This window comes from Propithecus coquereli, unplaced genomic scaffold (assembly GCF_000956105.1).
Source record: "Propithecus coquereli isolate 6110/MARCELLA unplaced genomic scaffold, Pcoq_1.0 Scaffold47, whole genome shotgun sequence".
In the NCBI taxonomy this organism is placed as follows: Eukaryota; Metazoa; Chordata; class Mammalia; order Primates; family Indriidae; genus Propithecus; species Propithecus coquereli.
In genome coordinates, this window is record NW_012150507.1 from 2,032,126 (window position 1) to 2,056,828 (window position 24,703).

The following is a 24,703-nucleotide window of genomic DNA, read 5'->3' on the forward strand; positions in this document are numbered from 1 at the left end:
ATATCTGAGGTCGGGGCAGACGGGGTAATGGGGCAGCAGTCAGCGAATAATTCCTCTGGGTGTACTCATCCCATTCCCGGTTCTTCTTCCCCTAGCACGTCCTGCACAGCCAGTTCTGGAGGGAACTCACCCTCTCGGGCAGCCAAGCCGGGCCAGGCCCGAGCTGTGCGCCACAGCATGGGACCAAACCGAGCTAAGCGGCCTGTGCCAAGTTCCACCTTTTCCTAGAGCCCGGGAGGGACCTCATGAACAGGAAGACCTACCCACCAGCCACTCGCCACCGGCGGAAAAGTGAGCCCCGCGCGCAACGCGGCCAGCCGGACTGCGGGGACCCCAGGAGCGCAGGGCGGAGGAGCAGCGCGACAGGAGGCCAGGGCGCAGGCGGCGCGGCTGGGAAGGAGCGAGGGAGGGGGCAGGAGGAAGAGGAGAGGAAGGCCAAAGCCAGAGCAGCCGGGCAGCCCAAGCATCGGGAGCAAACGGCCTGATCCCGGAGCAAGTTGCCTCGGGAGCCTAATCCTCTCCCGCGGGCTCGCCAAGCGGTCAGTGGCGCACGGCGGCGGCGAGGCTGAAATATGATAATCAGAACAGCTGCGCTGCGCGCGCTGTAGCCAATGGGCGCGGCGCTCGCCTGACGCGCCCGCGCGCTGCGTCAGACCAATGGCGATGGAGCTGAGTTGGAGCAGAGAAGTTTGAGTAAGAGATAAGGAAGAGAGGTGCCCGAGCCGTGCCGAGTCCGCCGCCGCCGCAGCGCCTCCGCTCAGCCAACTCCGCCGGCTTAAATTGGACTCCCAGATCCGCGAGGGCGCGGCGCAGCGGAGCAGCGGCTCTCTCAGCCTTGGCAACGCCAGAGGCCACAGTTTCCCACTTAGCCACAGCTCCAGCATCCTCTGTGTGGGCTGTTCACCAACTGTACAACCACCATTTCACTGTGGACATTACTCCCTCTTACCGATATGGGAGACATGGGAGATCCACCAAAAAGTAAGAGGCTATTTTACCTTGTGGGGCTCGGTGTACTGTTCTTGTGCGGGGGTCTCTCTCAGGCACGGGTGCCAAGGGCTCTTCGGAGTTGGAGTCATTGCCTAGAGAGAGAGAAAAGGTGGATTTTTCTTGTTGCCGCCACGCCTGCATGCTTGCTGTCGGTTCTGATCTTCGGGAAACTGATCGTACCTTGTGTTTGAGTTCGCCTGTGTGCCCTCCAAAACCCTAGCTTTCTGGTGCTAAGCGGTGATTTCCTTCTCGGGAATCCTGAGCTCTCTCTCTCCGAGAAGGTTATTATGTTGCAAAGGTCTGCCTGCACATTCAATACCCGGAGATGTGAATTAGCATTAGACTTGCAAAAGAGTGACAACTGTATTGATGTCTGCTCTTGCTAACAATATCCAGTCCTATGTGCTATTTAAGAGCGTGCTTCATGGAAAATATAGACATCCCTGCGTTCACTTAACGATTCTAGTCAAAACCTTTTCTTTGACTTGACTTATCCATAATCTTTCCCAATGATTACGGCAAAGAGAAAGGAGGGGAGGGGGGAAGAAATACAAAATCAGCGGGTTTGATTGCGCGCTAGGCGTACAAATGTACAGTGTTCAAATCTGCATTTTACATATATTCCACCTCCTTTTAAAAACGAGTCAAGGTTTTGATGGCACACTTCAATTATCATCCCAAAGTGCAATACTCAAAAAAAAAAAAAAAAAAAGAGAGAGAAAGAAAGAAAGGGGGGGAACCCTGCCAGAGTATGCCCTATAAGAGAACGACACTAAAAGTGTGTTTATCTCTGTAGGAAGTAAACGGTTAGTCAATCATGTATTTATTTTCATTTCAGAAAAACGTCTGATTTCCCTATGTGTTGGTTGCGGCAATCAAATTCACGATCAGTATATTCTAAGGGTTTCTCCGGATTTGGAATGGCATGCGGCATGTTTGAAATGTGCGGAGTGTAATCAGTATTTGGATGAGAGCTGTACGTGCTTTGTTAGGGATGGGAAAACCTACTGTAAAAGAGATTATATCAGGTATGCCATTTATACTTCTTCCCTAATTTCGTGAGATTTCCCTGTCTCTCCCCACTCCTTTCTTATTATTTGGTGTGGCTTTGTCTTTCTGCGAAGTTTGCCTTGGTGGAGTGCAGCGAGCAAAAGTTACCCGTAAGTGTGTTAAGAAAATTTAGCTATGCTCTTCATGTCACTTTTTAGGGGTAAAAAAACAAACCCTGTACAGTGGTTTTCATAAATTGTGCGGTATTGAGGCTTATTTAACTATTCTTAGTATTTATGATGCTCAAATTATTTTCCTCTTTCACCCTACTCCTTAAGAAATCAAAAAAAAAAATTGAAGACAGATAAGTTTGGGTTTTTAAACTTTAAAAGGACGTTGAGTTTCATTGTATAGTGTAGTGTTTTATTTATTTTAGTCCTTTTTTTATTTGTAACTTACAAATTCTTTGGCGGTATCAATGAATAGGTGAAATAAAAGTTTGACCTAAGCATGTTTAGAGATGCACTTTGAAAGAGCAACTAGAGATATTGGGTCTTTTACTTTTAGGGTAAGAGCTCCTGACTGGAAAATTTCAAAACCAACCTAAATATTCCTTGCAGAAAGGCCAGAAATTTAATCTTTTTAAATATTAACCCTTTGGTGACATATAACTGTCTTTTCTTTCTTATCTTATCTGAGCCAATGAATTAGACAGAGCAGATCAAATTGCCCATCATCTGCCTACGAACAATTGGTATATTTAGATAATTGAACAGCTTCCTTTCTCACATTAAAATCTGGTAACTGATAAAATGAGCGAATTACCCATACTGACAAGACCAAAACCACATAGGAACTTTCTGAGTCTGGTTTTGTTGTTTTGGGGGTTTTATCTCCAATTTACTCTGCATCAGGCTTTGCTAATCTCAAGTTTTCTCTGCCCTGTGTACATATGGAAGAAACTTTGTTTTCTGCCTTAGGAAGCCAGTAGAATTTCTAAAGAAAATTTTATTAGTTTTAAAAACAAACAGAAGGGACATCACCTTCAATAGTATGTTAAAAAATAACAAAATATTACTTCTTAAAAATTTTCTGTGGCTACTAACAAGTAATTAGTTATCTTTTGATTTCTGGAGGTTGAGATAATCTTTTGATTATCTTAAGATTTCTGGAACTTGAGAACTTTTATTGAAGTTTAGTTAGGATTTAATATGCACTCACAATTTTCTCTGCTCACTTAGTGTCCCACATTTTTTTTCTCAAATCATGAATCCGACGGTATAATCTTGATAGATAAAATTGAACAGTAGGGGGGTTAATACTTTGGTAGAGGGAGCAGGGAGGAAGTAAGGGAAGTGGGGTACAGGAAGGGGGAGGGATTTTCTAAATTGTTTGGTCACAGGCAAAGTAAAGTCTTCACCCTATGAAATGGAAGATCTCACATTGAGTAGGCGGAGGGAGGAAAACTTTTGAATCTACCTTCTAACCTCTGACAAATGAGCTGTTTTCATTGTTTACTTGATTAGTGTGTGAACTCAAGATTCTAGAGAGGGAGAGCCCACTTGGCACCTCTGGGAGTGTCTTTACTCCTGTGGAGATAGTGTTTTGCTCAATTGCACACAGACCTGCATGTGCCTAATTCTGGATACACACATTTGTAGAAGGATCTATAATCACTTTTACCTTCTTTCTGTTCTCTCTCAACTCTGTTTGTGTGCATGTGTGTATGTGTGTGTGCGTGCGTGTGTCCCATCCTTTGAAATCCTGTGGTTGAAAAAGCAGAACAGAGTGACCATATAGATTTCCAGCTCTTCCCTTGGGGGAGCAGGATGCCTCTGCCTTTATGTGGATCTTTTCATCTCTCTCATTCTGTTTGTAGCAGTGGCCCAGTTTCTGTTATTATTGAAATATGGAGAGGGGGACAGGGCATTGAGGCTTAGATGCAACCTGTAAGGATTGTCCCCTAGTAAGGAAAGGCCAGTAGCAAGGCAGACCTTAGAAGTGGGTCTTTCCGTTTTTCAGGCTGGTCATAGTTCTCAAACAAATTGAAATAGAGGTAGGTGTACCTACAACTTGAAAAAAATTGAGGGGGGACACAGATTCAGATTTTCAAAATAATAAAAGGAAGAATGGTGAGGAAACTTTCTTTTAACATTGTTGCCTGAGGGAAAATCTTTAGTTGGAGAAAGACTAAGATGTACTTGTGCAGAAGGGGGATCTGGAAACCCTCAGAGGTTTCATTTTGTTATTTTGCTTGTGTATTTGTGTGTGTTTGCAAAACGAGTGGAGTGACAATCCCATTCCCCTACCTCTTTTCTTTTCTTGGAAGGAGGACTTTTTGTTACGGTTTCAGAGCTATTTCTAGCAGCAGAAATTGGGGCATATAGGGAGGCGAAAGTTTGCGGCTGGTGGTTATTGGAGTTCTTTTGGATTCCTTCCTGCTAAGATCTGCAAGGTCAACCCTGGGACTGGTCGCTAGAGCAGCGGCCCAGGTTTGGGATGCATCAATACTTTTTTTATATATATATAGGTTGGGAGTTCTGAACTAAGAGGAAAGGAAAAGGGAGTAAAAGAAAGGGAAAAGTGGAGGGTGGAGAGAGAGGGAGGGAGAAAGATACAGAGAGGTTTCATTTCTATCCTCGGGTCCCCAGCTTTGTTTGGAAATGCTGATTTCTCAGGGAGTCGCTGGGCGATCTTGGGCCAGGAAAGTGCTCGCCTGAAGTGACCCCTCTTCCTGTGCTTCTCTCCCCGCTCCGGGCCCGGCCCCCGCGCAGGTTGTACGGGATCAAATGCGCCAAATGCAGCATCGGCTTCAGCAAGAACGACTTCGTGATGCGTGCCCGCTCCAAGGTGTACCACATCGAGTGTTTCCGATGTGTGGCCTGCAGCCGCCAGCTCATCCCTGGGGACGAGTTCGCGCTGCGGGAGGACGGGCTTTTCTGCCGAGCAGACCACGACGTGGTGGAGAGGGCCAGCCTCGGCGCCGGCGACCCGCTCAGTCCGCTGCATCCGGCGCGGCCCCTGCAAATGGCAGGTACTCTTCTGCCGGGCTCGGGTAGGCAGGCGCCAGACTAAGCCAGCGGCGCCCCTGCCAGTGCACCAGCCGCCACAACCACCAAGGTAGCCACGGGGCGGTTGTGGCAGCAGCCTGCAGTTAAGCGAAGTGTTCTATGTGCAGTATGCTCTGTGCTATGCTCTTTTCCAGCAAGGTTCAATGCACTCACTGTCTCCCTTGACTTCCCGAGTCCACCTACACGTTGGTGTGTCCATATATGGGACCCATGAATATACACCACTTGTATACACACACTCGAACAGTACTTCCAGTTCACTTTCGCCCTAAACCACGAGTTTAAGCTCCCGGCCAGGTATTCTCCTTGCTGCTGCCTAATTAAAGGGGTGGAGTCCTGGGTCCCTGGAGCTTCTTCCTTTGACTCAGTGAAGGAAGCTTAGGTGGCCTTAAATCATTTAGCCTCCCGAATCCTTTTTCCTTGCGAATTGCACCACACTCCAAAACATTTTTAAATTAATTTTTACTTTTTTGTGAAAGAAAGGGCCTGAAAGGATACAGTCTTAATAACTGCAGGCCATTGCACAGAGCTGTAATTTAAAACTGTCAACAAGCTAATCTGCAGTAATCGCCTTTTAAAGGGAGCCTGCCTCTTTAAACCATTCATTCTATGTGATTTGGTGAGAATTTCATCTTCAAGCCTGTCTTTGTAGCTCTAAATTGACCCCATAGGTGTTGACCTCACCCTAGGGGATCATGGAAGGTGCTGGTTTTGTACTATACAGATCAGAGGGGCCTACTCCCCAGGAAGGGGAGTGGAAACAGCAAGGTTGGCCAGGACCAAAACTCTGGGTAAGAAGGCAGGCAGTGTTTCTAAACCTGCCTTTCTGTCATGAATAGATCTACCCCCCTGCAGTTAAAGTATCAATTCACACTAAACACTGGAGGCGAGGAAACTACAGCTCCCCACCCCCACCCCCACACCTTCTGTTCTGGGGGATTTGTGACTAGCTTGCACAGGGGCAAAGCCAGGGTGGCAACTCCGGTTAAGTGCAGCGTGCGCCCTGCTTGTAGGGAAACACAGAGGAAATCGAAATATTGCGAGGGAGGTGGGGGACATTTCTCAGCCCTTGTGTATCTTGAGCCTAGGCAGCTCAACGGAGTTTCAGTTTTCCTTTGCTTAGGGTCAGCCCTTCTCAGGAACATCCGTGTAGATTTAGCGCTAAGAAAGACTGGGGAATGGAGAAATGGCAGAAATAGAATTTCTTTAGCACCTTGACATGATTATCCTCTCCCACCGAAGTTCAAGGCTTTCTGGCAGAATTCTCCTCGGCCTTACCCTTGCAGAGGTCCCGGCTCGCGTGGTGTCCCTGGCTGTCACGACGGTGTTCTGCGTTCCCTGGTAGCCTCTGTGGCCTTTGCCTGGAGGTGGGGGCTACTCAGTGTAACCTGGGCCCAGTCTGGGTACAGGGAAAGGCGAGAAAAGAGGAATAACAATGCTGAAAAATGTTGCCGCTGCCGCTAATAGGGAGACAGACCCTGAGACATGTTCCCCTTGGCTAACGCTCTGTTGACATGAGCAGGGGCGGGGGCTGCGTTCCGTGCCGGGATTACTCAGTATTGACCTCTACAGATCAGAGAGCAAGATTTTATTTTTCCTTTCGCCCTCTTCACCCGCACCCCTGCCGCCCCTGCTTTGTGTGTTGAGGCTGCAAAGCGCCAGCCATTGTCCGGGAGCGGCGCGGGCGGGCAAGCCCGGCCCGCGCTCACGGTGCCCCTTGCCCCGCAGCCGAGCCCATCTCCGCCCGGCAGCCGGCCCTGCGGCCCCACGTCCACAAGCAGCCCGAGAAGACCACGCGCGTGCGAACTGTGCTGAACGAGAAGCAGCTGCACACCTTGCGGACCTGCTACGCCGCCAACCCCCGGCCCGATGCGCTCATGAAGGAGCAACTGGTGGAGATGACCGGCCTCAGCCCTCGAGTGATCCGAGTCTGGTTTCAGAACAAGCGGTGCAAGGACAAGAAGCGAAGCATCATGATGAAGCAGCTCCAGCAGCAGCAGCCCAATGACAAAACTGTGAGTGGCCCTGGGGCCGGGCAGGGGACGCGAGGGTGAAAGGGAAGGCGTTCGAGATGCGTTCCTGGTGCCCAGTCTGGCCGATGTGCGGTTTTTCGATCCTGCTCGCCAGCAAGAGCCAGGACGCGACAGCCCTTCACCCCTACCCGCACCCCCACCCCCACCCTCACCCTCACACATGGCCCCGAAAGAGGCAACTTGGAGCGGGGAGCCAGTCAGGGACGGGACAGGTTAGACAGGCTAGAGCAGAGGGAGCAACCGCCAAGTCCCAGAGCTCTGTGGGTGGGCTCGAGCCCTTCAACCTAGCCAGCGCATCCCACCGGAAGGACGCTGTTGCCCCCTTTTCGGAGAGCTGGCCCCGTGTTGCCAAAGTTCAGGTAGTCAGTTCCTCCCATACTGAAGAGGAGGGAGGGACAACAGCTTGGGTTCCTATCTAGATCCATGGGTTCTGCGGTGGGCAGGTCCCCCTGCAGACTCCTGGGTTCACCTCACCACTGGGTGAGTCCTTCTGCTGCGCCTCAGGGGTGGTGAGATCCCCCAAGGTGACCTGAATCCACAAGGCAGCGCACGTCAAACCAAAGCCTCCACAGAGGCGTCAGGCCTCTCACACTATTATCACAGGCCCATGGCACCCGCCCTACAGGCCTCCCGGTTAACTTAAGCTAAGGAGTTTTGTTTTTTTTTTTTTTCCTTTTTCTTTTTACTGCTTCGGCCCTATTTTTAAATGCCATAAAACCTGCTGTCATTAAACTTGGCAGGCTGGCCAAGACTGGGCCCGGGAACTTTCTAAGTTGGTTAGTGCATAATAGCGCAATAGCAGCCAGACCCAAACGCTTGGGGGTGGGGGCTGGCTCTTGGGGAACTGCTTTAAAAAAATCTGTAACTGAAACTGTCCAGAAAACCACCATGGCTATAGGCCGAAGGGAGGCCCAGCCTGCCTCTGCTTTGGACTTCTGGGAGGCTATGGCCTGAGAAGGCAGATGGGAGGATTGGGGATGAGTTGTGAAAGTAAAAGGGAAAAAGAAAGTCATAGTAGAATTTGGTTTAATAAGGTCCAAGCACACCTAATAGTCCAGCCTGCAGAAGCAGAAAATCAAAACACAGCAGAACAAAACTGAACTCTAGCTAATATCCAAGGGTGCAGCAGATTAACTGAGTCAATAAAGGCCACTATATAGATAAGATAATACCTACTGGGGTATATTTGTTTAGCCTGTGCAGACAATGGAGGGAGGGAGTTTGCTCATTAACATGTTGGGTTTGGGGGGGCTATTCACAGAATATCCAGGGGATGACAGGAACTCCCATGGTGGCTGCCAGTCCAGAGAGACACGACGGTGGCTTACAGGCTAACCCAGTTGAGGTACAAAGTTACCAGCCACCTTGGAAAGTACTGAGCGACTTCGCCTTGCAAAGTGACATAGATCAGCCTGCTTTTCAGCAACTGGTAAGTGTCAGCTCCCAGACAGAGGAGGCTGAATTGCCAACAGAAAGGGGATTCTGGTGTAACTGTCACACACTGAAAGATTCAGGGAGAAGAGTTGGGGAGAAACCAAGTTGGTGAAGAGAAGAGAAGCAAATGCAAGGAAAACAAACCTCTTGCTGGCCTTTTTAAAAATGAGAATGCATAATTTGACCATATAAATTAAATTTTCTATCAATCAGGCCTGCTTTGAAGGATCAATTTCAAGGTGCCTGACTAACTAGTGGGAAGATGTACAGGGTTGCAAAATCATGCAACTTGGACTTTGAGAGTTGGTAGGGACTTCAAAGATCACCTTGGCATTGCAGTCAGCAATTAGTAAGTCTACTCCGTCCGGAGCATCTAGAAAATGGGATAGTTAAGGACCCACATCAAGGTGATTGTAATATATAATCAATTGTTGTTATCAATAAGCAGCAGGTACCTATCCGGGTACAGTTTTCAAATAGATCAATAAAGAGATTATTTAAATAGATTATTGATACTTTTTGGTACTATATCCCTTTCTGGGACTATTTTAAGAGTTCAAATGTCATATAGTCACATAGTGTACAGCATGTATAGCAAAAAGAACATGAACTCTACGAATCAGAGTTACAGTGTTTATTTAACCTGTGAAAATCTGGTTTAGCATTAACATTTTACACATACAGAGAAAAGAAAATTAATTCACCTTTTGCCTATGAAAACCTTAAGGAGTCTTGATAAATAAAACTATTAAATATATGTCCTTTGTAATATGGTATAGGTACAAATAGGATTTTTTTTTTCTTAAACAGTATTTAGCTCCTTAGAATCCTGTTTTATAAAACATGAAGATCTATCCTAAAAACTTTTTCCTTCCTTTGGAAATAAGGCTTTAGTTGAAGTTAGCTTTTTACCCTCACATTTTACCTGGAGGGCATTTGCTTTCTCAGTGTCAATAGTTAGGTAATTGGCCAGAGGCAAGTGGTTTAAAGGGCTTGGCCCCAGGCTTGTGTCTGTAGTGGTAAGTGGGCCAGTCTAGAGGATAGGCAAATTCGAGAAATTCCTTGACCTGACAATGGGAAAGTTCCATAGGGTAGAAGAAAGGAAGGTAGACATGGGAACTAGGAAAAAGAACCTATTTTAAAATCCTTAATCTGATTAACTATTTGAGCAAAACCTGAATCATAGAAGGAAGGTAGGGGGAGGGTTCGGTGTAGCCAACTATTTGCATCTTCTGAAACTTTAGTGTCAGATGAGAGCAGTGGAGAGGAAGCTGAGGCATGGGTTGGCATGGTTAGAGAAGGTTTACAACAGCAGTGCCATGCTTTTAGGGTTAAAAGAAGGAGCTAGATATTTATAATGTGATGATGCTGTTTTAATAGTTGGGGTCTCATCTTAGAAGGAAGAGCCTGATTGGGTGGGGGTGGAGGGAGCAAGAGGCAGCAGGACCAGCAACAAGGAGAAAAGCCCAGGCTGTGAGTCCTGAGGAGTTAATCATTGTTCTGTGGAGCCTCCGCTCAGTCTCATCACAGAATCTGATCCCGTATTATGGATTTTCCAACTCAAAGAAGAGAGGTTTTGATGCCTAGAGACTAAGAACTCACCTACTCCCAGGGCAACATGTAGCCAGCAGGATAATTTTATTTTCAGAATGCATGGTAGAGTTGTGATGCCATTTTACAGTGGGAAACACATTTGTTCTTAAATAATTTAAGGCAACATAATGTTGGGAATTCAGTTTGAGTTAAAACAGAAATCTTTTGGAAGATGGGAAAGTGAGAGGATTTCTTCTCAAGTTACGCTCCTCACAGGCTTTCTTTAAGCCTGTTAAAATTCATTTATGTACGTGGATATCTTTACATAGCCATCTACACGATCACTTGTACATACATACACAGTATGATGACTTTATAGTCTTTGTGTGAATACGATTACAGCCTCCTTTATTCATTTCTCAATCTTCTATGCAGGTCAATTTTTCAGAAGGAGGACCAGGCTCTAATTCTACTGGCAGTGAAGTAGCATCGATGTCCTCTCAACTCCCAGATACACCTAACAGCATGGTAGCCAGTCCTATTGAGGCATGAGGAACATTCATTCTGTATTTTTTTTCCCTGTTGGAGAAAGTGGGAAATTATAATGTTGAACTTCAAAACAAAAGTATTTAACGACCCAGTCAATGAAAACTGAATCAAGAAATGAATGCTCCATGAAATGCACGAAGTCTGTTTTAATGACAAGGTGATATGGTAGCAACACTGTGAAGACAATCATGGGATTTTACTAGAATTAAAACAAACAACAAACAAAAACCCAAAACCCAATATATGCTATTCAATGACCTTAGAAGTACTGAAAAAAAAGAAAAAGACATTTTTAAAACGTAGAGGATTTATATTCAAGGATCTCAAAAAAAGCATTTTCATTTCACTGCACATCTAGAGAAAAGCAGAAATAGGAATTTTTCTAGTCCATCCTAATCTGAATGGTGCTGTTTCTATATTGGTCATTGCCTTGCCAAACAGGAGCTCCAGCAAAAGAGCAGGAAGAGAGACTGGCCTCTTTGGCTGAAAGAGTCCTTTCAGGAAGGTGGAGCTGCATTGGTTTGCGATGTTTTTAGTTGACTTTAACAAGGGGTTAATTGAAATCCTGGGTCTCTTAGCATGTCCTGTAGCTGGTTTCTTTTTTACTTTTGCCCCTCCCTCCTCTTTTTTTTTGAGATCCATCCTCTATCAAGAAGTCTGAAGCGACTTTAAAGGTTTTTGAATTCAGATTTGAAAACCAACTTATAAAGCATTGCAACAAGGTTACCTCTATTTTGCCACAAGCGTCTCGGGATTGTGTTTGACTTGTGTCTGTCCAAGAACTTTTCCCCCAAAGATGTGTATAGTTATTGGTTAAAATGACTGTTTTCCCTCTCTCTGGAAATAAAAAGGAAAAAAAGGAAATTTTTTTTGTTTGCTCTTGCATTGCAAAAATTATAAAGTAATTTATTATTTATTGTCGGAAGACTTGCCACTTTTCTTGTCATTTGACATTATTTTTTGTTTGCTGAAGTAAAAAGACAAAGGTTGTACCGTGGTCTTTGAATTATATGTCTAATTCTATGTGTTTGTCTTTTTTTCTTAAATATTATGTGAAATCAAAGCGCCATATGTAGAATTATATCTGCAGGACTATTTCACTAATAAACGTTTGGCATAGATAAATAAATAAACACAATGATCCAGGGTCCCTCTTTTATATGTTTACAAGCAAGCTGTTAAAATGTCTGGAATTAAGGATTGCATGTGAATTGGGGTAAACTGACATACAGTAGGTGTGATATTGTATTGCAAGTAGTTAAGGTCAAGTTTGCAAGTTCGGATTTGAATAGTTGGATCAAAGTTGGTTGGAAGCCCTTAGCTCTCAGCTGTGATAATGTTACTACTGGTTTTATGAAAATGAGATGCTGTTCTCTGTCTTTTCCCTTTCCTTTCTCCAGTCTCTTTCTTGCCCTGCCCCACTCATCCACCCACCCCAAATAGAAAGAGGGTCCTGCTTGAAATGGTTTTTGATTCGGAGTCACTATTTTATTTTCTTAGAATAAGTGCTTTATACCAAAGTCTACTGCTAGAGATTGTTGAAATGACCCCTATTTCAATTATAAGCTCTTGCTCAAAGAGAGGCTTTCTGCCTAGCCAGTGAGGTATGACCGTTATTTAGGTGGCGGCTGTCAGCCGATTGAGAAATGCTGTTTTATTTGCGCAGAAGGAACAGGCTTGGAGAGAGAGTTTTCCCAACAATTCCCAGACTAGTCAGTGTATGCATTTTCTTGCCTCTTTTCCTCACCCCCGCCTCCCCGTCACCCCGTCCTCAAGTCCAACCTCGGAAAGGATGACTGGCTAAGAGCAGAAACAGGGCATATGTTCTGTTGAGGAACCGCCTTTTATAAGCGGTGGGGGACCGGTCGTGCGCTTTGCAGGCCCCACCGGCGATCAGAGTTGCGTGGGCGTGCTCCGCTCTCGAGGACGGACTCCCCACCCCCTTGGCATTTAGCAATAGTTCAATTGCGAGAGCCAGAACCCAGGGATAAATAAATGGCACTGCCCGAAATCGGACTTCTCCGAGCCTCTTAGTTTGCTGGCGTAGAGTTAAGATTTGGGGCTCCACCCTGTTTCCTCTGCTCCCTCCTCCGTCCCCACCCCAGGATGATACTTTGACTCTCTGGAAACTGGATTCATTTTGTAAGCGCGAGTGTAATGCCGTTTTCAATATCTGACAACTCTTAATAAATACGAAAACTAATGTACCCTAATCGTGTGTCGTGTGGCGAGTTACCCGTTCGGGCCCCTGACGGGGAGCAGGGCGGAGGCCGGGCTGGAGACCCGGCGAGACTCGTGGCCCCCTGGCTCTCAAGTCGCTTTCACCCTCTCCAAACCTGCGCAAGTCGGGAAGCCAGCCTCAATTAGGCTTTTGTTTGGTATCGTTCTACATAACGGGTTAATTACAGGCTCCAACGTGGGGGCAGAGAGAAAACAAACTTTGCATTGAAAACGTTACAGTGCATTAGACATGCCCGTTGATTACTTTGATTGTTGTGTCTAATTCTTGACAGAGGGGTAATAATTTGGCCGGCGGTAATAATGGCTTGTAGTCCTCTGTTGAGAAAAATAAGAGTTATGTCTTATCTCACACGGATCTTCTCCGGGAAAGGCTCCCCCCACCCCTTCTTTTGTCTCCCTCCTCTAATCCCCTGCCAACGGACTTGACTCTTTTAGCGTCCCATTCACCGTTTCTGCTGGTCTGCCTTTGCACGTTTCCTTTTTCCTCACCATCATAGCCGGAATGGGTAACTAATAAGCATGTGCAAGGATAGCAGGTCCAACACGAATATTAATGTCATGCCTGCAAAAGCTACTCATCACCCAAGCCCTATGTGGAAACCATTGAACCCCCTTCCCCAGCCATAGCTTCTGGTGGACCTTTTGGAGACCATTAGGACTTACAGATGGAAAAAACTTTATTTAGGATTTGAATGCAACGGAGGGACTTAAGTGAGGCACACATCTTTGTGATGCCTTTTCCTCCTGGCATTGATTTCTAAGATTAAGGGTATGTGTATGTTTGGGTAAGGTGGGAAAGGTGATGTTTTACATATATAGATGTCCATCTATTCTGAAGTCCACAGCTTGAATTTAAGCACAGTAATTCAGAGAGGGGGATGATAAATGATTTGGTTTCACTTGCTAGAGTCAAGATATTCGTTGCCTGATGGCTGAGAATGGATTGATGGGTCGATAACATTCTAGTTCTTGTATTATTAATATGAAAGGTGTGTCTTCCCTTTCTAGAGTCCTCTGCATGCGCTCTAAAATGTGTAGCCAAAATGTCTTCTTGTTTACAAATCATCTCTTGCACATACTCTCCTTTTTTCTGCACACCTCTGGAAACCAAGTTTTGCGCTCTGCTCTTCTAATGAAATTCCTCCTGTTTGTTATTATCTTTGATCATCCCTCCCTTATTACTTTGAATTCTTCCTTCTGGACATTATGACTCATTTCCTCTAGCTTCTGCAAGCTAAAATTTAATGCAACTAAAAACATCTAGGACACTCCCCTTAAATCAGGGAATTCGTATTACTATCTACAGTCTTGAAAACAAGGGCTTTCCCTCCTTATAGTTTCAGAGCAACATCTTCTTCTCAATCTTCTCAATCTTTTTTCCTTTCATCAAAAGGACCTGGTTTTTCTTACCACCAAAAAAAGTCCTTTTTAAGTTAGAATTATATTTAAGGACTTTTTCCCATTGAAATACTGTTTTTGATTATTTGTGATTCGTGGGTTTGTGTGTACCCACTTGACCATTAACAACTTTTTTTGGAGTTTGAGATTAAAGATGACTTTGGGATGTTCTGCTGCTATTCACCCTGATCAACTTGTTAAACTCATCCTGTTAACCTCCTTTCTGGTCTATCTCATCCTTTGACTGCTAGCCAAAAAGACAATGTGCTTTCAAGTTACCTTAGAAATAATTTGTATTTTCCTAGCACCTTGAATTTTAAGCCACAGGATCGATCTCAGTGAAATATAACTGTTGTAAATCCCATGTGGATTTACTTAACCTTTTCCTTTTTCTTAAAACATAAGTTAAAAAGATGAAAATCCCAGACCAAACCCTCAGAAGAGCTAAATTTGGATGGCACTTTGGATTTTTAATCTCATCCCTAATACAAGTAAACTAAGCAGAAAGTACTTATTTTCTTATTTGTAAAGTTCAGTTTAGTCAACTTTTATAAAGGACATTTATAATCCAAATTATGCTTGGCTTCTATTCATTAAGGACTATTTACTTCCTCTGGGCTAATCAACAATTAAAGATTACGTCACAACAAGGCAAGTCAAGTTTTCTTTGGGGGCGCTGGAAGAAAAAGAGAAGGGATTATTTTTGTGGCTTAAACAGTGTTACTTTACAAAAAAAAAAAAATGGCCCCAAACCTTTACTGCTTGTTAACTATTTAAAATAAAAAGTAACTTGTACAGTGTGAGTGAGTGTTTTTAAACTAAAATGCAAGTACTTAATTCAGGGCTCTGGCAGCCAATTCTGTTTACTGATCTTTTCTGATTGTTGTTTTCTTGATAACGGAGCAAGCCACTGAACGGCTATTTGAGTCCAGGCGCCACAAACATAAACTTCACAGCTTACAATGTCCCAAGCCGTGATGGAGGATCTCTCCACGCCTCCCGGAGACTTCTGAAGTGTAGACAGAGAAGTTGGTTCACAGGGAGCAAAGGAGGGGGAGGGGCGGCAGGGAAGGCTGCTGAGTGTTTGCTGTGAGCATTGTTACTATCTCATCCTTTAATTTTTATGGTGCTTAAGCTGTTGGTTCCGAGCAGCCAGTTTCTGTGCCTTGAGGAGGCCAGTCTCATCCCGGAATTGCACTTAAGACTTTTTGATTCTGTTTTTCAAAATGTATTTTGCAAATCTTTCTGCTTAATTAGTCCTCTGCAAAAGCACTCAATATTCATAAACAAAGCGTTCTAAAAAGAAAATAATATTTTAGGGAATCTCTAGGTTTGGAAGAAATACATGGGGTAAGATTGCTTTTCGCCAGGTGGGCAGGAAAGGCACATTGACCAGCCCTTTATGAGAGCCATATGGAACATTCCACTTAGCCTCAGAGCTGCTTATTCCTTGCCTAGGATCCTCTTTCATTCATCAAAAGTTCGTGTTCCTTTTGGAGTGATGTTATTTGTGGATGTGACTGAGGCAGCTACTTATTTTGGGGGTCGTCCTAGTGAGTCTTCCGCCGGGTGCGTTTCCCATGTCCAGCGAGCAGGGCAGCGCCTTTCTGCACTAGGATTGGGGTGGTGGTGCCGGCAATGGGGGACCCGGACACTGGTCTAACCAGCCCCGCCACTCCCGCGGGCAAGTCAGCCCTTGATCCCTTAAAAAAGGGACAATTGCCGTGGTCCGGGAGAGGAAAAAAGGATGTTTCTGGGCCCTTCTCCTTCAGGAGTTGATCAGGTTGGCAGATCTGGAGGGCTAATCCAAACAAGGCGCTTGACTTGTGAGGTCGCGAGTCTAGACAGAGCTGGTGGCTCGGCGGCTCCTTATCTTTCCCTGGGATCAGCCGAAGAGGCGCTCCCCGGCCCACTGCGCTCGGCTCGCCCGGGCCGGAGCCACCGCACGGCGCAGACGGCACAACAAACACAGCACCTGAGGCTTTACAGCTCGCTTTATTGTTTAATGGAGAATGCTGCAAAACATTCATTTGTCTTCTGGGCCTCGCGACCCGGCCGCGTTGCGGCCACAGACGCTGGGTGGGGGCGTGCACCAGCGCCCGGCCATTCCGGTCCCCACGCCGGGCAGCGCCGCGCCGTCCGCTCCGCCACCGCGCCCGTGAGCGCGCACCACTCCTGTCCCTGCCCCCTTCGGCCCTGGAGAGGGCCTTCGCGAAAGCCAACCGCTGCCCTCTTCTTGCTCATGAGCCCCGGAGGCGGAGGGATGGAGAGACAGTAGGAAAAAGCTTAGGCGAGGTGTTTTGAACTAATCCAGTATCTGCTCTTTCTGCCTGGAAATGACAGTTCTGCGCTAAAGCCATTTATGGTCTGCGGGGTCAGTAGGCTCTGACTCAAGGGCGATCAATAAAAACATTTAGTTCAGTAATAAGGTACGTTTTCTTCCCCGAATGTACCGAGGAAGATGCGTCACCATCTTGTACAGGGTGTCCCTGCGCGAACAAGCGCCCTTTTACCCCGCGAACGTAAACAAGTGGCGTGCCTTTTCCAGTGCTTTTTACCACTTCACTGGGCAAACCATGGAAACCTTGATCTTCCCTTGTTGGCTTGCACCATCGTCTGGCACCGCTATCCACTTGGGAGCAAGGGGACCATTGGGACAGATCTTGCAGTGGCCTTTTTGGAGTAACAAATAGCCAAACATGGGGATTTATAATCAAGGATTTTATGGCTCAAATTTCAAATTAATTGAGTGAGATTAAGTTAATTATAATTTTGGTGCTTCCTTATGGGATTTTCTTTTTCTTGTTTCAATAAAAGAGGGTGGAGGTTTCTAATTACATCCTCTTACTCACTATTCTAGATTGCAAATATTGTGTGTGTGTGTGTGTGTGTGTGTGTGTGTGTTTGGCATGGAATGGATAATACTGCCTCTGTTTGAAAATTAACCATAAATGTAGGTGAGAGTAATTTGGTTATGTGTTTAACACGGTGTTAATACAAACACCACCATCTCCCACCTTTGGTGACACTGAAAATGCACACCTTCAGGCTTTTCCCTGCCTGTTCTCTGCTCACAACCGTCACCGTGGAGGGGGAAAAAAAAAGACAAAACAAAGCGAAATCCAAATTTTATGAAATCAAAGGATTTCTGTAGATTTTTAAAAATTTTTCTTTCTCCAGAAAATAATCCGTAACGGTAACTTAAGCACTGACTTTTCTTTTTCTCATGGGTAAAGGTTGCTGTTTATTTTGACTTGTCACAAATACAATGTGTTGTTTGAAACTTGTGAAAGTTAGCAGGTATGTAGAGATAATACTAGACAGGCCACTGAATATGATAAAGTAAAACATGGTGGGAATTAACTTTTGAGGGCTATGAAAGATTTTACTTTTTCCTAATAGCTTTCTAATGAACATTTCTTCAAAATGTTTTATCTATTTTCTCAGAGTTCTGTATTATAAAACAGCAAACTCATTCAATGAACAGTAAAGAGATGATTTCCAAAATGTTACTTGTACAGGTTCTATTCTGCAGTTATTTTGATCATTTAAATTACTTATATGCTTAATTAGTTTTAAATAAGTTTTCTTTTCCTTCATTAAAAAAAAATTATCCATACCTAGGTAAAACATGTTTTGTCTTAAAATTTTCAATAGTTATTCACTGGAACTACTATTAATTTGTCATTTTCTTATAAACAAAGGTTTAATTTTAAAAATTGATTAAGCAAAAGAAAATCTATACCTGATTTTTGGGAGGATTAGGAGAAAATAGAAAAAAATGAGTTAGATTTGTAAAAAGAACATATATACTTTGAAACAGTGTATTTTAACTATTAAGGGAAAAATACTTATGAGTCTAAGTAGTGAAAATCTCATTTTAAACTCTGAAGGCATAACTGATGATTCTTTAAAATTTTATTTTAGTAGCCCAAGAGTTTTTATTATGGGAGATCAGTTCCCAAAAAGAAATATTGAAATAAAAATAGCCTGACACCCTAAATAACGTTTTGTATTTAATTCACAAAACAAAATGAGAGACTTTATTTAAAAATACAATAACTTACTTCCACTAACATTGGAGGGCTGATGTCTAAAAAGATTAGATGTAGAAAATAGGGATTAACAGTTTCTAGAGAATGAAACTTTAGTAAATTCTGAAGTCATTCATTTACTTTCCTCAGTAATATATAGAAATATTTTGGCAATTGCTATTTAGAATTTGGTTTTTGTATAAAAGTATATTTCATGTTTTAAGACTTTACAACTTCAAAGGCACTAGTCTTCCTTATATTTTATACATGGGCCAATTTCTACCTATTTACCAGAAGTTGAACACTTGGATGTAGGATGGTATATTGCCAATAAAATCTCACTTTTCAGTTCTGTTATCCCTTGAGGATGGACTCATAAGTCTCATTAATGTTAATGGAAAATGTCCTTGTCTGTTATGTGCAAAAAAGGACTGGGAGATATTTCAACTAGCAATGTCTTTATAGTGAGTATGCTAGGGCTAAAACAACCTAAGAAGTAATTTTGATCACATCTGGGCCCTGAGAATATGTTAGTCTCACAAATGAAAATAAGCACATGAAATGGTTGGGTTAGAATTGATTTTAAAGACAAATGCATTATAGAAGGACCAAAAAGAAAAAGCCTGAAAATATTTCCCCCCATTTTAGAATTTTAGGAGTAATCCTTAGTTACCAATATTTCAGAAATATTACTGCCAGGAAGATGGTATAACGTCTCTGCCACCGAGATCTAGAACCAAAGCTGGTATATACTGCTTACTTACCATACAGAAGTCATTTCTATTGAATTATTTACTGGAATTTGAGTGATGCTTTGTTCATATGTTTTCATTTTGTCGTGTTGACAAACTATATGAAATCAGTCTTGTGGATAAATGTGGGCATTCGTAATGTGATTGTGGCAGACTTTGGCTGTGGCATCAAGTTTTCTCTAGGGCAAAGTTAAGTGGCTGGTATTTCACTAGAATCTGTAGCATACAGAATTGAGTGATGGTCCGAGAGTAGAAATGATGAATGTTGTTCATCTTGAATGTTGCTTTGGTTATTTGAGTAAAAATCTTCCAAAATCACTAGACAATGAATATTTTAAGTCTTTGTTATAGGGAATATCAAGAAAGGAGTCAGTTTTCTAGAGCAAGAGGTGCATAGTGGTTGTTTCTGCAGTGACATAACACTTTCTATTTGTAAAGCACTTTATAGTCATCAGTTATGCATCAGAGTTGCTAAAGCCTGTTTTCCTAATGACTTCTGTACCTATTTCTCAGCACAACGCTCAGTTCCCTTGTCTTTCCTTCATATGTGTAATAGCAACACATCAAACAAGCAATACTTCAGTGAAGTCTTGGTGACTTCAGTGAAGTTTATATTAGATCAGAGAATAGGAATTATTTTATGGACATTTTCATTGATGTCCATTCTTACTTCTAGGAAGGGGAGAAGCTGAAGGGTATAGGGAGGGGTGTCATAAACTGTAGCAAAGCTATAATTATCTCCTTAAAGCAGTGGCTCTCAAACTTTTTGATTTCAAAACTGCTTTACACTTCTAGAAATTATCAAGGACCTCAAAAAACTTTAGTTTATAGGTGTTGTAGCTATGACTATTTACTGTATGATAAATTTAAAAGGAGAATTTAAAAATATTAATTAATTCCTTTAAAATAACACATTATGTGTTAATATAAATACCTTTTTAATAAAAAGAACTATAGTTTACAAAACAAAAATTAGTGAGAAATGTAGAATTGTCTTCTCTTTTTGCAGCTCTTATTCATGTCTGGCTCAATAGAAGGCAGCTGAATTATCATATCTGTTTCCTCTTTCGATGTGTGGCAATTGGAACTATATGGCACATGCCATATAGTCTCTGAAACTCCATGTCCACTTCTGAAAGAATCAAAGTAACAATGCAAATAATGTCTCAGCATTATTCTGAAAAGAGTTTTGACCTCACAGCCCCTCTGAAAAGGTGTCAGGGACATCCCTTCAGGGTTCCCCAGAACACATAATTGAGAATCACTACCTTAAAAATTGTCTTTTACAAAAGGATTATAGAGACACTATTGTTCGAGGAAATTTAATTGCTTATATTAATGCTCTAGTGGTATAGGGTTGTTTTTAAGTCAAGTCCCGGTTGCAGTTTTATCTTGTGACTTTTCGATCCCATCATCAAACCCTGATCTGAAAGCCCTTTATATCCAGGGCCATGAAGAAAAAAAAAACATTGTCATGCTATGTAACTGAAAATTTAAGTCTCCATTGTAAGAAAGTCTGGGAGAGAAAGACAGATGCATGTCAACTAGTGTATGTAAAATGTGCTGGACTTCTTTATCTAACCTTGTGAAGTTGGAGAGGAGGATGAGCACTGAAGGGAACTTTGAAATCCATCCCAAGTAATCTGAACTTGACATAGTGGGAATTGCTAGCCACCATACTTTGAGACTAGGAATTAAAAGTGGAAGTCGTAATTTAGAAATGCCATTTGTTTTTTGGAATGAGATAGGCTGGTAAGATGAAAGACTGAAGGCTGAGAAAATAATAAGTCAAAGATCACAGTGATTCAGGCAGGCGATGGAGCTTTTTACAGTTGGCATGAAGAGAAAGGAAAGGATTGGTCTGAAAAATATTCTGAGAAATTAACTGGTGTGGGGAGTCTGGTAACTGTGCATCAGAATTTGTTTTCCCCTTCTTCATAAGCATATGGGAAGGCTGCATATCCCAGGCTCCCTTGCAGTTGCCTGGGCCACATGACTACATCCTTACCAATGGAATCTGAATAGAAGTAAGGTGGATTATTCTATGCTTAGGGCTTGGGATAGTAACTGTGCTTCCTTTGTGCTATTTTTCCTTCCAACCGATAGGTACCCACAAAGGTCCAGCTTAAACAGGTAGATGATGACAGTGCTCTATATGTATGGTGGAGCAACATGACAGAAATAACTAATGTCCTAACCAACTTCTGTGATTGGAGTAGCCTGTCAACTTGAAATATTCAGCTCAAACTGTAAAGGAGAAATAACTTTTTATTTTCTTTAAGTCTCTGAATTATTGTGGGTTCTATTTATTACATTAGCCTAGCCTTACCCTAATACAACTGAATGTAGACTAGGGCATTGAGGTAGCATTAAGAAGTCAAGGATGACTCCGAGGTTCTGCATCTGCATGACAGAGTCTGAAGGAATGATTCATTTATTCACTTATTCATTAATTCATACGGATTTTTTTTTAGTGCTTACTATGTGTTGTGCTCTATTCAATGTGCTGGTTACACAGCAGCGAACAAAGTAAAAAGTTATCGCCTTCATGGAGCTTACATTTTTGTGGTACATTCAAAGAACTTACAAATAAGTTCATACTATAATGAAGGTAGAGATAGATGCTGTGAAGAACAATCAAGCTGAGAAAGGGGATAGAGGGAGTGAGGTAGAGTAATCACGAGAGCCTTCATTGAGGAGGTGACCTTTGAAGAGTTGGGGAACACTCAAAAAAGTGAAAATGAGATATATGTGTAAGAGTGAATTCTATATTGAAACCGTATGTTTGAGTTTTGATATGCCTTTTTTGTATCTAAGACTGTATAGAAAGAAATGGATCAGTGTTAGATATCTGTAAGTTAATTTGGTTACATAACTTAGTGAAAACAAAAGAATCTATGTAGAATAAAAAAAGCGGGAAGATACAAGCAATTCATCATAAGTACATTGGAAGAAAAGTTACTAGAAAGGTATAAAGAAAAAAGAAAGACACAAATGTGAGACAGGTGAGGAGATCAGGGTGGTGATGAAGAAAAATAAAAGACAATAGAAATGTTTCGGGAACTGAAGCCAGAAGTCTTCAAAGGGGCAGGTATGAAAAGCTGTGCCCCATACATCAGAAAGATCAAGGAAGATAAGGACAGAGAAAATGCCTTTGAACTTGGCTGAATGGAGGTCATTGGATACCATAAAGAGGTAAAGATGGAAGCCAGATTTAGGAGGGGAATTAGGGGGGAAATATTTTAAATATAGTTCATCTAACTCTTCACCATTGTTATTGGACATTTATTGAGTGCACAGATTCTATAGAGCTCTACTCTGATAACCAAAGTATTTACCGAGTCTAGTTACCAGGATTGTGAAGAATGACTGAAGAAGTACCAGAGGCTGGTACTTCTATTAACCTTTTTAGGTGGTCTTTGGAGCACAGAACTACCTAAAATATTTTTAACTCCTTTGGCTGTCTGGCTTTGCTGAATTCAAGAAGAGTCAAGATTCCACAATCTAAGCAGACAAACCAATTAGATGTTAAACTCCCAGAGGCTAAAACTAAGCTGTCAAAAGAAAGTGAGTAATTATCCAATAATTACAAGAGTCTAGGCAAAAATCTAAAGCCTATTGGCATGTTGTAAAACTGTTTAAGAGGTTAGCAATTTGCTTAGTTTTGTTGACACCAGGCTAAAATATATGGTGTTTCATCAGAAAGTAATATTCCTTAGACTATATATTACCAGACTATTAAAAATTCAGCTGAAAAGACTTGGAAAAGAAGCAACAGTTTTAAAAATCATGTTAAGTTAAAAAAATCAGTTGGGCCTTAGAAAGTTAGGTCACAAGAACAGAAGTCCTCATATATTTTGTACTGTGACACATCATGCAGCTGATACGTTGCTAGTCTGAAAACACTGGAAAATCAGATGGTAGCATATTGCTTCGCATCACTAAGGGGTCCATGGTAACCGAAAACCAGTAATACTATCTGCCATAATTTGCCTCTCTTGGAATTCTACCAAGAATTTATAGTTTCTCTTAGTTTTACTTTGCTTTGTGCAAAATGATAGGGCATGTGCCACTATAGGAGTGCTTATAATGCAAGCTAATTGGAGGAAATAAAGGTTAAATCTAGTAACACATGCAAACACACAAAATAATTTAAAAAGAGTAATTATTATTCCCTACCCAATACTTTGGAGTATACACAAGAGGATAAATCTTAAAGTCTTTAGTAAATATAGGAATGAAAAGGGAAAGAAAAGACTTATTTGAAGATTTTGAGAGTCAATGTAAAGGACATAGAAAGGAAAAGCTCATCTGATGGGTAAGTGAATACATAAGTAGTATAGAAAAGTGTGTCAAGACAAAGAGAAAGAATTTAGTGAGTGTCCTTGAAAATAAGCAGTTTTTAAAATGTTTAATCATGGCAATTTCTTTAATGCCATTTTCCCCCAGAATGATAGGGATTCCATCTTTTTATCCCCTCTGAACTCTAATTTTGATTACGTTAAAATCACACATGGGAATAAAATGAAGGCACCTCCAGAATTGTAAATGTTTTACTCTATTCCTTGTAGAATCCAAATTGACATATGAAATATTTTATAACCTAACTCTTGATTTTTTTTCTGAATGAGCTATCATTTGTGTTCACCCCATGCGATTTCTAAAGTGCCCATCATGTACAAAGCATATTAATAGTGGAAACGTAATTTACCTCTTATAACTGGATTAATTTGATATCACTTGATATTAATTGTCTTTTTTTCAAAGATAAAGTCTTGATTGCTGATATGGAGGAAAAAAGTGCCACGACAATCCAAATTACATTTGTTTTCAGAAAATTTATTTAATTCCAGAGAGAAAAACACTTTTCTTCAAAATGAATGATGAGAAATCTATTTTTATATTTGAGGGTTAATTAGAATCATTTTTTCCTCACCACCCATTATCTTTCTGTGACATCCCAAATCACTCTCTATTGCTCTAGTAGAATACATAAGCAACATATTCTGAAAAGTTGTAGAGTTAAGTACAGGACTTGGTTTTGCAAGGCATGATACAATTAACTATCTAAGAAAAAAACATGCCTGGATAAATTCATGACAGCCAGGTACTCTACAAGAGTCCCTGTATCTCTTAGCATTGAACTAATGAGCTCTAGAGTAAGCCACTCATAAGTCAGATGGGTGACTAAAAGACAGAGGTAGCAAATGAGAACTTTTGGGACACTTCTTGTAGAGCCTAAGAATGTGCTAACTGTCCCTGGAGGCCTTACCTTGAATGTGTTAAATCTTCTGTTCTGACCTGTAGCTGTTGATCCATAACACATATTCTTATATCAAACCTAAGTGAATATGAAGTAGGGAAAAGATAGGAAGGCTTTTGAATCATTAGCAAAGTTGAACTTTCTTATTAGTAAAATAATCAGATATTTGAACAGCCGGTCAGGATTGGGGACCAAGTAAGAGGCAGATGAGAAAGTGACTCTTCCTTCCTCTTATCACTAAATTGAGATTTATGGCCATTTGGCTTTCCAAACTCATCTACTATAGCTACTATTCGATAGTTATCTTCTATGTTCCAGACACATAGGCTAGATGAACATCTTATATTGTTTCTCATTCTCATTTACAAACATGTAATATGGGTTTCTATAGTTTAAATGTGCCCCCCGAATTTCG

The 24,703-nt window shown here is 42.3% G+C and overlaps 1 protein-coding gene across 1 annotated transcript; it reads left to right on the forward strand.

Moving 5' to 3' along the window:
• The first annotated feature begins 384 nt into the window (after positions 1–384).
• Positions 385–11,733, forward strand: ISL1 (ISL LIM homeobox 1). Its single transcript, XM_012655277.1, has 6 exons — positions 385–981; positions 1,829–2,018; positions 4,755–5,014; positions 6,780–7,066; positions 8,346–8,513; positions 10,487–11,733. The coding sequence occupies exons 1-6, from the start codon at positions 954–956 to the stop codon at positions 10,601–10,603; spliced, it is 1,050 nt and encodes a 349-aa protein (XP_012510731.1). The 5' UTR covers positions 385–953; the 3' UTR covers positions 10,604–11,733.
• The last annotated feature ends 12,970 nt before the right edge of the window (positions 11,734–24,703 follow it).